This window comes from Chamaea fasciata, unplaced genomic scaffold, assembly GCF_029207755.1.
Source record: "Chamaea fasciata isolate MVZ Bird 193981 ecotype frontalis unplaced genomic scaffold, bChaFas1.0.hap1 SCAF_27, whole genome shotgun sequence".
Classification (NCBI taxonomy): domain Eukaryota; kingdom Metazoa; phylum Chordata; class Aves; order Passeriformes; family Sylviidae; genus Chamaea; species Chamaea fasciata.
Genome location: NW_027094112.1, coordinates 4,324,028 through 4,335,576, shown reverse-complemented (window position 1 = coordinate 4,335,576; position 11,549 = coordinate 4,324,028). Strand labels below are relative to the sequence as shown.

Genomic DNA, 11,549 nt, shown 5'->3' with positions numbered 1-11,549 from the left:
ACTGGTTTTGCATTCAAAGCCATTACAGGAGGGGACACGGGGGACAGGGAATCACGGCATGGGCGTGACCCACATGCGGATGTGTGGACCTGATATTTTCTGAGCCTGAGAACTGCTGAGCACTTCTCAAAGGAAAGTTTTCAACAGTTTTTTCCCAAAACAACCTCGTGTAAACGATGTTCCTTTCCCACAACAACAGGAGTTCTTTGCCGTTTCTGTTCCTGAGCCAATGGGAGAGGTGTCAGCCCTACGGACCAATAACGCGACTTTTCAGCACAAAATCTTATAAAAGGGCTGAATGAATTGTGAATAAACCTTCTGATTCCTGCTGCCTCCTGACTGGAGTCAAGCACCTTTATTTCGTGTCCTACCGCGACAGGGATGGGCAGCCGGGATGTGTTCCTGGCACAGAACAGGGATAAACTCGGGATAAATCTGGGATAAATCCGGGGTAAATCCAGCGGGGTGAAGCTGAGCAGCTGGGGAAGGTGCAGGGAAACCCAGTGGATGCTGAGGGCACAGAGGCCGGGCTGAGCAGAGCCTGTGAACCATGAGAGACCCTGGCACAGCACGGACAGCATTCCCGGGAAACATTCCCACCCCAGGGAAAGGAACAATCCCGCTCCAGGGAAAGGAAAAATCCCACTCCAGGGAAGAATAATCACACCCCAGGAATGGAACAATCCCAATTCCAGGGAAGGAACAATCTCTCCAGGGAAGGAACAATCCCGCCCCAGGGAAGAACATTCCCACTCCAGGAATGGAACAATCCCACGCCAGGGAAGGAACAATCCCAATTCCAGGGAAGGAACAATCTTTCCAGGGAAGGAACAATCCCGCCCCAGGGCCGGGGGCTGGCAGGCCCAGCTGAGCTGACCACTCCAAGCCAAGCAAACGAGGCCGGAGGAAACGCTGAACCTTGGAAGGAGCAGCCCGGGGAGGGCGGGGTGAGGACAGCGGGGAGCAGGGATCGGGATGTGCTCCAGGGTGACACCCCCGGAGCGGAGCCTGGCTCTGTCAGGGAGCAGCTGCCGCTTCATTGTCACCCAGAGAGGGACCCCAAGTGTCCCCCCCGAGCTGCCAGCAGCAGCCCCAGACCCCCCGAGCCCCCTGTCCCTGGGGACAGCTCCGGGCAGGGACCTGCCGAGGGACACCGGCCACCCTCCGGGCGGGCTCTGTGCTGACACACAGACGGACGGACGGACGGACAGCTGGGAGCCATCTCCTGTCCGGGGAGGCCGTTTCACACCCCGGCAGGGGGCTGGGACGGGAAATGTTTTAATTTTCCTCGGGAAATCGCAGCCACGGTGCTCCAGGCCAGCGCCGGGCACACGGCCACGGCCACGGCTTGTCCCCATCTGCCGCGTGTCTGCTGCTGCCCCTGGGACCCCCGGAACCCTTATCTGACCCCCAGAACCCTTCTCTGATCCTCCAAAACCCCTTTGACCCCCCAAACCCTTACCTAATCCCCCAAACCCTCTACCTGATCCCCCAAACCCCCTCTGACCCCCAGAACCTTCCCGGATCCCTGGAACCTTTCTCTGATCCCCCAAAACCCTTTTCTGACCCTAAAACCCCTCTCTGACCCCCCCAAAACTCCTCTCTGACCACCCAAAATTTCTCTCTGACCCCCAAAACCCCTCTCTGAGCCCCCCAAAACCCCTCTCTTTCCCCCTGTCCCAGCCCCACTCCCTGCACACAAACTCCGGTGCCGGGAAGGGCCGGAACAAAACGCCGTCAGAAAAATCCGGTGACTTGAGGATTTCCCCGCTCCAGCAAAGTTCAGGGAGAGCCTTTGCCCCTCCTCAGCCTTTCCCAGCTGGAATTCCCTGTGGGAATTTGCCCGTGGGAATTCCAGAACCCCCCTCCCTTTTTTTTTTTCTTTTGCTGACGCATCCCAGAGCTCTCCCTTTCCCAACAGGGAAACTGAGGCACGGGGCAGGCCGCGCACACCAGGGGCGGCAGGGACAGGCCACAGTGGCCTGTCACCGCCGGGTGACAAATGACAACTTCGTGTGTCCTCTCGTCCTCCCGGTGCTTTCCCAAAGCTCTCCACGGGGGAAGGAGCGGATCCCTGAGCTCATCGCTGACTCACCGGGATGTTCCAGCTCCTCACCTCGCTCCGGTCACCGGCAGAGGAGAGGTCGGGGACACGGAATAAACGGGGCAGAGCTCGGGGAGGGAACACAGCTTCACTCTCTGGGGTCAAATTTGGGGTATTTTGGGAGGAGAGAGGGGGAAAAAATCCCCTCCAGGCCCTGCGCTGGCATCCCGTCGAGGTGGGATCAGGTGAGACGCACCTGTGACCTTGTCCGTGACCCCAAACAACTTTGGCAGATCCCAAAAAAACCACAGGAAATTGCTGCTTTTTCCCTGCAGGGAACCACAAGCACCATCACACCCTCCCTGCGGTTCCCCAGCGTCCCCAAACGGTCACCGGCGGTTTGGGGGCTGGTTTATGTGGTTATTTTTAAACATTTCCACATCGGGACTCTCCCGGTTCGTGGCTTCTCTCCATCCCCGAAGGACGAGCTGGGGTAGAGTGGAAGGAGCAGCCACTTTGTCCCCTGGTGCCACCAAAAAACGTCGGGGACGAGTCACCAAACCCCAAAAAACCACGGGCGGGCACACATCCCCCACTCCGAGAGCGCAGGGAACTCCCCCGGCCGCCCAGGGGACCCGCCACAAATAACCGCCCGCTAATTGAGGGCGGCTAATTAGGCACAGCCGGGCTGGGAGAGCCGAGGGAGGTGTCCCCACGAGGTGACACCGCGGCTCGTGGCGGCGACACGTGAAGCAGAGGACACCCCCCCCCCCCCCCCCCCATTGCCACACGTTGTCCCCACGTGTCACCCACGGAGCGAAGCACCCCCGGGATTATTTGGAGTTTGGGATGGAGCGGGGCAGGGCTGGGGAGCAATCCCAGGGCTCTGATTATCCTGCGGGATGTGGGATCCAGTGACAGGAGCCAGGCTGGGAATAGCTCAGGCGGCGGGAGGGGACACGGAGGGGACGCGGAGGGGACCCGGGCGGGGTCGGGGTCCCGGCTCACCACGATGCGGGTCTCGTTGGCCGGCAGGGTGTCGATGGCCAGGCTGCCGCCCACCAGGTCCTGGCTGATGCGGGTCCCCTCGGACGTGTCCCGAGCCCTCCGTCCATCGCTCCCGGGGGGGCGTCCTGGTGGTGGCGGGGGGGACACAGGGAGGGGTCAGTGGCGTGGGGCACCCCTGGGGTCACTCCTGTCCCCCCAGGAACGCTCCTGGCTCTGTGACACGGGTTTGAGGGGGCTCAGCCTCGTCACCGCAGGGATGGACATGCAGAGCAGGGCCCGGGGTGGCTGCAGGTGTGGCGACAGGTGACAGTGGTGACAGTGGTCCCGGCCGGGGGGGGACAACTGGGAACAACCCCCACAAACAGCCCCCGCCCGCACCAGCGCCACCGCAGCCAGGGGGGAGCCGCACCGGTGTCCCCGATGTCCCCAAGCATCGGTCCCCTCCGCCGGGCTGGGACGGGGTCCGGGTGTCAGGGCAGGTTCCAATGACCCCAAAACCCGCGTCCCTCCCCCCCCAGCCCCGAGAAGGCAGCGGAGGGTGGAAACACGGCTGGGGAGGATAAAAAATCCATCTGGGACCGAACGCGCGGAGAACCGGGAGGTTTCTGGCAGCGCGGCGCGGGCGGGGGCGGCGGGGACGACACGCGCTCGCCCACGGGCAGCGACACAGCCGGGACGTCTGTCCCCGAGCGGGGACACCGCGCAGCACCGCGGGCTGCTCCCCCCGCCCCTGGGATTGGGGTGCCCGCCGCCACCCCCGGGGAGTTAATTGCTAATTGCTGCCTAATGAGCTCCCGGGGTTCTGTGCCCAGCTCTCGGCGGGGGGAAACTGAGGCAGGGGGGAGCAGGGCTGAGCGGGGCGCTCGGAGAGGGGCTCAGTGCCTGCGGGGGGCGGGGGAGTCACAGTCGCCATCCCTGGGGGGCATAGAGGGGCTCAGCCCTCCCCATTGCGGGCAGGAGCGGGGTGACCCGGAGAGCAGAGCCCCCCCCCCCCTCCCAAAAAAAAAAGGCTCCCCAAAATCGCCCCGAGTGGCGGCACCCCCAGCCAGGACAGCGCCATGGGGCGCCACGGGGGGGGGAATCCTGCGTGGGGACCCCCAGCAGAAGGAACACAGCTGCCCAGCCCCCCCGTCCCAGCACATTTTGGGGGTCCGGGCCCCCCACCTTGGCTGCGGAGATGCCGGGGCACGGGGGGGGGGGAGCACGGGGGGGAGCACAGCGGGACCCCCACGGGCGGTGGGGTGTGGGGAGCAGCGGGACACGCACCTGCGGGCTCGGGGGGGGGCACGGAGACACCCCCAAAGCACAGCGGAACGGGGGCACACAGAAACCTCCCCCCCCCCCCCCGGGACCCCCGGACAGACCCCCAGGGCAGGGCAGGGACCCCCCTGCACCCCCAATCCCGGCGTCCCCCCCGGATCATCCCTCCTCTCCCCCCCCCCCCGGCCCCCCCTACCTGCGCCCAGCGCCCCGAGGAGCAGGCAGAGCAGGAGGAGACCCCCCCAGAGCATGGTGGGGGTCGGGGGGCTCAGCGCCCCGCCATGGGCCGGGACCCCCGGGAGCCGCGCACCGAGCGGAGCCGGAGCCGGAGCCGGGCAGGGCCGGGGGCGGGGCCGGGGGCGGGGATGGATTTGGGAAGGGAAAGGAAGGGAAGGGATGGAGCGGGAGCCGGCCGCAGGACCCCCGTGCCCTCCGGGGGGCTCGGGAATGTTCCCCCCATCCCATCCCTGCGCCGGCGCCCCCCATCCCGGAGCGACATCTCCGGCTGCTCACCCTTCCCCGGGATTTTGGGGGCCCGCTTGAGCCGGCAGCGAGGTTTGGGCTCCCCCCCGGGTGTCCCCACTGCGGGCAGCCCCGGGGAGACCCCGCTCTGGGCTCCGGGGGTCTCTGGACCACCACAGGAGCACCGCAGCCCCGTTATTTGGGGGGGCCGCCTCCCCTTCACCCCCACCCGCGGCCCCCCACCCACAGACCCGCAGGGGACGCGTCTCTGCAGGCGGAGGGTTCGTGCCCTTCCCCAACCCCTCAGGTTTTCCCTTTTGGAGAAGGAACAGCGGATGGTGGGGTCTTGGGGGGCTCAGGATGGGGGGCAGAGGAGCAGGGGCTTAGGGTGGGGGGCACAGAGTGGGGGTCCCGCAGCAGAGCCCGACCCTCCAGCTCCCGCATCCAGCCAAATGGACTCCTGGCCACCCCAGGATTTGGGCAGAGTTTTTGGGGGGCTCCGGCCGCACCCCAGCCCCTCAGGCCTGGCTGCCGCGGCAGGAGGGGGCTGCACAACCCCCGGGATGTGCCCCGGGCCCGCGGCCTGGACGGCGCTGCTGACCCCCCCCATCCCTGCCCCGCACCCCACGGGCAAAGCCGGGGGGCTCGGGGACAATGTGGGGGTCCTGCGACTGCTCCGAGCTGAGGAAGAAAAGGGGGAAAGAGACGTTTTGGGGGATCCTCGAGAACTGGGTCCATCCTGCTCCAAAACAAAGCGGCGGACCCGGGGCCGACCCCCGAGGGTGGGGGAGCCGTGGGGGGCGGGCCGCGGCCTCCCCTCGCTGCCGGGGGGTCGGGGGGCAGGCGAGAAGGGTGAGAAAAGCAGGGTGGGGAGCCCCCCGAAAAGGTGAAGGGAAAAAAACAAAAATGAGGGGGCACCCGGATTTGAACCGGGGACCTCTTGATCTGCAGTCAAATGCTCTACCACTGAGCTATACCCCCGCTGCGGAGCGTGAGCTGCCGGGGTGGATAGCACTGTCACCGCGGGGACACCGGGCAGGGACACCGCCTGAACGCGGGGACCCCTGTCCCCTGACACCCCCCGTCCCCTGACACCCCTGTCCCTTGACACCCCTGTCCCTGTCACCCCTGTCCCCTGACATCCCCCACACACAAACACACACCCACGGACACCCCCAAACCACGGACACCCTCAATCCAAGTCACCCCCGCCCGCGGACACCCCCCAAGCACAGATACCCCCCAAACACAAACGCCCGCAACCACAGACACCCCCAAACACGGACACCCCTCAGTCACGGACACCCCCAACCGCGGACACCCCACACCCACGAATACCCCACAACCACTCCTCAATCCCTGACAGCCCCCACCCACAGACACCTCCAGTCACAGACACGGACACCCCACAAACACGGACACCCCAAAATCACAGACACGGACACCTCCCACCCACAGACACCTCCAGTCACAGACACGGACACCCCACAAACACGGACACCCCAAAATCACAGACACGGACACCCCCCACCCACAGACACCTCCAGTCACAGACACGGACACCCCACAAACACGGACACCCTAAAATCACAGACACGGACACCCCACTAACACGAGCACCCCCAATCCCAGACGCCCCCCAAACACACGGACACCCCCCAAACACTGGTACCCCCCGCCCACGGACACCCCCAATCAAAGACACGGACACCCCACAGATACGGGCACCCCAAAATCACAGACACGGACACCCCACAAACACGGACACCCCACAAACACGAGCACCCCAAAATCACAGACATGGACACCCCCCACCCACAGACACCCCGCACCCAGGGACACCCCCACGCCACTGGACCCCACACTCACACCCCCAATGTCCCCACACTGCCCGGGGGAGCGGAGCAGAGGCCGCAGCCCCCCGGAACTCCCCTCACCCTTCTCCCGAGTGACCCTGGGGGCACCCCCAGCCCCCCAAAACCCCGGGAACGAGCGGGCTGGGGCAGTCCCCGACAGTTCGTCCGGGCTTGGGGGGGAGGGGGTGCGTAGGACCCCCCCAAACTGCCAGACCGGCTGTTTTGGGGGGGCAGAGCCGCCGTCCGGGACCCCCGTGGGGCTGGGGGGGATTATCCGGAGGTGCCGCTCCGGACCAGCGCCCAGCGGGGGACGGATGGGGACAGGCCCGTGATGGTGTCCCCGAGCGGGGTCAATATTTGCTCCCAAAGCCGCCGGGTAAACACGCGGGGAGGGGCGGGATCCTGGCGGCTAGTCCCGGGCACTGACCAGTCCCCGGAGCACCGGGAGAAAAGTTTGGGGTCACCCCGGTGTCCCTGTGCCACCCCGGTGTCCCTGTGCCACCCCTCAGTTCACAGCTGGGGAAACTGAGGCACGGACCCAGCGGGGATCGGGGGGGGAATTCTTCCCGGGGGCAAAACTTCGGGAAGGGGGATCCCCACATCCCTGGGGGCTCACCCCAATCCCAGCTCCCGTCCCGTCCTCGCTGCTCTCGGGGACGGGACCCCCCCGGATGATCCCGGAGCCCCCCCACCCCGCCAATCCCGCCGGGAACCGGGGGCGATCCCGGCCTCGATGGACCCGAAGTGTATTGGAGAGGCCTGGGGGGGCGCGGGGACGCCCCCCGCGTGTTTGGGGACATGGAGGTGACACCGTCTGGGGGATCCTCTCCGGGGGGCGCCGCGGCCCGAGATAAGGGCCGGGCGATAAGGGCCGGGCTGACACCCCATTAGCGGGGGCGTTAGGGAAGGTGACAATCCCGTCACCCCGGCCTGGGGAGGGGACACAGGGGACACACAAAGACGGGCCAGATGCCAGCCCTGTGCCCACCGCTGCCCGTTCTGGGGGTCTCAGCCTTTGCCCCCCGCTTTTCCCTCTGCCTGCCCCTCATCTCTGCTCTGGGAAAAGGGGAAAAACCCAGGGAGTTGTGGGGTTGGGGGGCACAGGGTACCCCAAACTGCTCCAGTCAGCCCCCCGAGGTGTGGGGGGAGCCGGGGGGGTCCCAAGGCGTGGGGTGAGTGACCTGAGGGGCTGGAGGGGACGCGGGGCACCTCAAGCTGCACTCACCGCCCCCCTGAGCTATGGGGGCACACAGGGAACCCCAAACTGTACCCAAAATCTCTCTGAGCTATGGGGGCGCACGGGACAGCCCAAACTGCACCCCAAATCATCCCAGGTTATGGGGGAGACACAGGACACCCCAAACTGTATCCATCGCCACCCTGAGCTGTGGGGGCACGCAGGACACGCCAAACCGCCCCCAAAACTGCATCCGTGACCACCCTGAGCTACGGGGGGTACACAGGACACCCCAAACCGCGCCCCAGATCAGCACTCCGAGCTCTGGGGGTCGCCCCAGGCTGTACCCATCGCCCCACTGAGTTATGGGGGCCCCCAGGACACCCCAAACCGCACCCCAGATCAGCACTCCGAGCTCTGGGGGTCACCCCAGGCTGTACCCACTGCCCCTCCAGCTCTGGGGGGACACAGGACACCCCAAACCGCACCCCAAATCACCACTCAGAGCTATGGGGGGACACCCCAGGCTGTACACACCGCCCCCCCGAGCTCCGGGCGGACACCCCAGGCTGTACCCGGGGCTGGCGCCGGAGCCAGACTGCCCCGGGGGGGCTGTTTGCCGTGGGGCCGCTGCCCCCCGGCCAGGGGAAGGCTGGCAATTATGGAAATCCCTTAACCCCTGATTGCCTCCTCCCACCTCATTAAGTGGGCAAACAGTTTTAGCGGCGGGGCGCCGAGATTGCCGGGGGGCTACATAAACCCCGCGGGCCGGCCGGGCCGCCAGAGCCACCACCGCCGCCAGCACCATGGTGACATCCCCGGCTGTCGTGTGCCTTGTCGCCTGGCTCCTGCCGCCCGCCGCCGGCCACCTCTGGGCCTGGATGTTCTCCATGCCCCAGAACTCGCCCGACGCGGCCGCGCTGGGCAGGAGCCCCGGGGCGGACCTGGAGGAGGTGAGGAGAGGGGGGACCCCCCCCGGGTGAGGGGGACCTGGGGGACAGCGGGGCGGGGGAGATGGAGAGGGTGGGAGACGGGCAGGGTGGGAGCAGGGTGGGCACGAGGGTGTGTGGGCCAGGATTTTCAGCCAGGGTGGGCTCAAGGTGGGCACAGAACTGGGTTTGCAGCCCGGGGGTGCTCAGGGGTGGGTTTGCAGCCAGGGTGGGCTCTAGGTGGGCACAGAGCGGAGTTTGCAGCTCAGGTGGGCTCAGGATGGGCACAGGGGCGGGTGGACCAGGATTTCCAGTCAGGGTGGGCTCAGGGTGGGCACAGAGAAGGGTTTGCAGCCTGGGTGGAAGCAGGGTGGGCACAGAGCAGTGTTTGTAGCTCGGGTGGGAGCAGGGTGGGCAGAGGGGCGGGTGGGGACAGGATTTCCAGCCAGGGTGGGATCAGGATGGGTTCAGGGTGGGCACAGAGCAGGGTTTGCAGCACAGGGGTGGGTGGGGGCAGGATTTCAAGCCAGGGTGGGCACAGGGTGGGTTCAGGGTGGGCACAGAGCGGGGTTTCCAGCCAGGGTGGGCCCAGGGGTGGTTTGGAGCCAGGGCGGGGTTTGCAGCAGGAATTTGGGCACAGAGGGGGCTCAGGGGCAGGTGCAGGAGTTGCACGGGGAGGGTTTGCAGCACGGTGGGCGCAGGATTTGCAGAGCCGGGGTGGGCACAGGGATGGAAGGGGAGCTCAGACCCGTCATGTCACCCGCCGTGACCCCACAGTGTTCTGCCGGGGAGGGGGACACGGGGGGTCCGTTTGCGACCGTGAGGGGACACACGGCTGGTCACTCTGCAGCCGGGGATGGATGCGGGGCTCCGTTCGTGGCCGGGGGCAGACACGGGTGTCCCTTTGTAGCCAGGAATGGACACGGGGTGTCGGGCTGGGGCCGGGGGTGCGCACAAGGCGTCCCTTCGCAGCCGGGGGTGGACACGGGGATTGTCCATCTCCAGCCAGGAGTGGACATGGAGTGTCGGGCGGGGTCCGGGGTTGGACTCGGGGTGTCCATCTCCACCCGGGGGCGGACTCGGGGTGTCCCTCTCCACCCGGGGGTGCCCTCGGGGTGTCCCTCTCCACCCGGGGGTGCCCTCGGGGTGCCGGTCCGGGCCCGGTGCGGTGGCGGCGGGGCCGGCAGGGGGCGCGGTGGCTCCGGGCGGCGCCGGGCGCTCCAGTGGCGCAATCGGTCAGCGCGCGGTACTTATAGGGCGGTACACGAGCGATGCCGAGGTTGTGAGTTCGAGCCTCACCTGGAGCAGGACTTTTGTAGGGGTCCGCGCCGCCCCCCCCCCGTATTGCTCCCCCACCCATCCCCAACCCCGCCGCCGGGTTTTCTTTTCCCGAGGAAGAAAAAAAAAAGTCCTGGAACCGCTGCGGGCTGCGGATGGAGCTCGCCAGACTCGGCCCCCCAAATCCCCCCAACACTCCCACACTCCACCTTGATGGGGGTTTTGCGCCGTTTCCAGCCTGTCTCGGGGTCAGGGATGGGGGATGATGAGTGTCCCCTGACGGTGTCCCCCTCCTCCACAGGTGACCCCGTGCAGCCCGGCCACCCCCTGCGCGCCCGGGCACTTCTGTGACGAGCACTTCGGGCTGTGCCTGCCCGCCCGGCCCGAGGGCCACTACTGCCGCCACGACCCGCACTGCGCCCACGGCCTGGTCTGCATGTTCGGCAAGTGCCAGCAGCCCGCGCCCCCCGGGCAGGACGGTGAGTGGGGCGCTGGGGTCGGGGGCGGACGCGATGCCGGAGCCGGGGGGGTCCCCACGCCGGGGTCAGGGCGCTGGTCCCCGTCCCTTAAGGTCATTTTTCTCCAGGAGCGCGGTGCCAGCGGGACGAGGAGTGCGGGGCCGGCGGCTGCTGCGCTCGGCAGCACGGGGAGCGCGTTTGCCAGCGGCGCTTGGCGCTGGCCCAGAGCTGCCACGTCCCCCCCGGCGGTCTGGCCTTCAGCATCAACCAGGTGTGCCCCTGCCAGGCCGGCCTGGTCTGCCGGCCCTCCGCGCCCGCCAGAGAGTGAGTACGGGGGTGTCCGCGGGGCGTGGGGGACAGCGGGGTGCAGCCCAGGCTGGGGACAGGGTGTCACCGATGTCGCCGTGTGCCGTCCGCAGGAGAGCGTTCGAGTACCGGCCGGAGAAGAGCGAGTGGCGATGCCGGCAGCCCTGAGAGCGACCCCTGCGTTTGTATTTATTGTCTGGAAATAACGCGTCCGCGGCGTGTCCGGAGCCGGCCCAGCGCCGCTAAACCCGGCCCGGCGCCGCGCCGAGCCCGGCGGCCTCCGCTGCCCGTCCGCCCCTGGCGTCGGGGGCTGTCCCCGGAGCCGGGCGGGTCCCAGCTCCATCCTCATCCTCATCCGCGGTGGGGGTCACTGCAGAGCTGAGCTGTGCCCGGTCTCAGCGCCCCCCGTGTCCCCTCCCTCAGCAGGCTCAGGCGCGGGGCAGGTGTCACCGAAATGTTTATTACAAAGAATCAAGCGAGCGGGGCCAGTCCCCTCCCCTCCCCAACGCGCACACACACACACACACACCAAGGAGAATAAATAAATAAAATAAACATTTTTGTCGGGTCTTTAAATTAAAAGTTTGTGGAGTGACATAAATACGGGACGTCCCTCTGCCCGCGGGTGGGGGGGGGGGGCCCACCGCCCGGATTTTGGCCGCCACGGGGGCGAGCGCTGGGGCAGGGGGGGCTCAAAGCACTTGGCAGGCAGTGACACTGAATCCCCCCCCCCCCCAAAATAAAGGGGGGAAACTGAGGCACACGTGGGTG

At 66.9% G+C, this 11,549-nt stretch overlaps 2 protein-coding genes and 2 non-coding genes across 4 annotated transcripts in view; 2 read left to right on the top strand and 2 right to left on the bottom strand.

Moving 5' to 3' along the window:
- Positions 1–4,620, bottom strand: part of PLXDC1 (plexin domain containing 1) — an 18,353-nt gene extending 13,733 nt beyond the window's left edge. The window contains exons 1-2 of the mRNA XM_066204803.1: positions 4,509–4,620; positions 3,006–3,177 (exon numbers count right to left, since the gene is read on the bottom strand). Of these exons, the coding sequence (XP_066060900.1) occupies positions 3,006–3,177; positions 4,509–4,563 (227 nt within the window). The 5' untranslated portion in view covers positions 4,564–4,620. The remainder of the gene's footprint in view (positions 1–3,005; positions 3,178–4,508) is intronic.
- Positions 4,621–5,683: 1,063 nt separating this feature from the next.
- TRNAC-GCA (transfer RNA cysteine (anticodon GCA)) lies at positions 5,684–5,755 on the bottom strand. Its single transcript has one exon. It is a non-coding gene; the product is annotated as a tRNA-Cys (tRNA).
- Positions 5,756–8,529: 2,774 nt separating this feature from the next.
- Positions 8,530–11,298, top strand: LOC136302038 (dickkopf-related protein 1-like). The gene is made up of 4 exons (XM_066205343.1): positions 8,530–8,760; positions 10,316–10,493; positions 10,601–10,796; positions 10,892–11,298. Exons 1-4 carry the CDS (start codon positions 8,614–8,616, stop codon positions 10,944–10,946), a joined length of 576 nt encoding a protein of 191 aa, XP_066061440.1. The 5' UTR covers positions 8,530–8,613; the 3' UTR covers positions 10,947–11,298.
- On the top strand, positions 9,954–10,043 carry TRNAI-UAU (transfer RNA isoleucine (anticodon UAU)). The gene is given in 2 exon segments: positions 9,954–9,991; positions 10,008–10,043. It is a non-coding gene; the product is annotated as a tRNA-Ile (tRNA).
- Positions 11,299–11,549: the final 251 nt, after the last annotated feature.

Excerpts from the sequence above, each read along its gene's own strand:
- LOC136302038 (XM_066205343.1), top strand. The coding sequence starts at position 8,614 with ATGGTGACATCCCCGGCTGTCGTGTGCCTTGTCGCCTGGCTCCTGCCG. Across the intron at positions 8,761-10,315 it reads CCGGGGCGGACCTGGAGGAG|GTGACCCCGTGCAGCCCGGC; the intron begins GTGAGGAGAGGG and ends CCTCCTCCACAG. Across the intron at positions 10,797-10,891 it reads CCCTCCGCGCCCGCCAGAGA|GAGAGCGTTCGAGTACCGGC; the intron begins GTGAGTACGGGG and ends TGCCGTCCGCAG.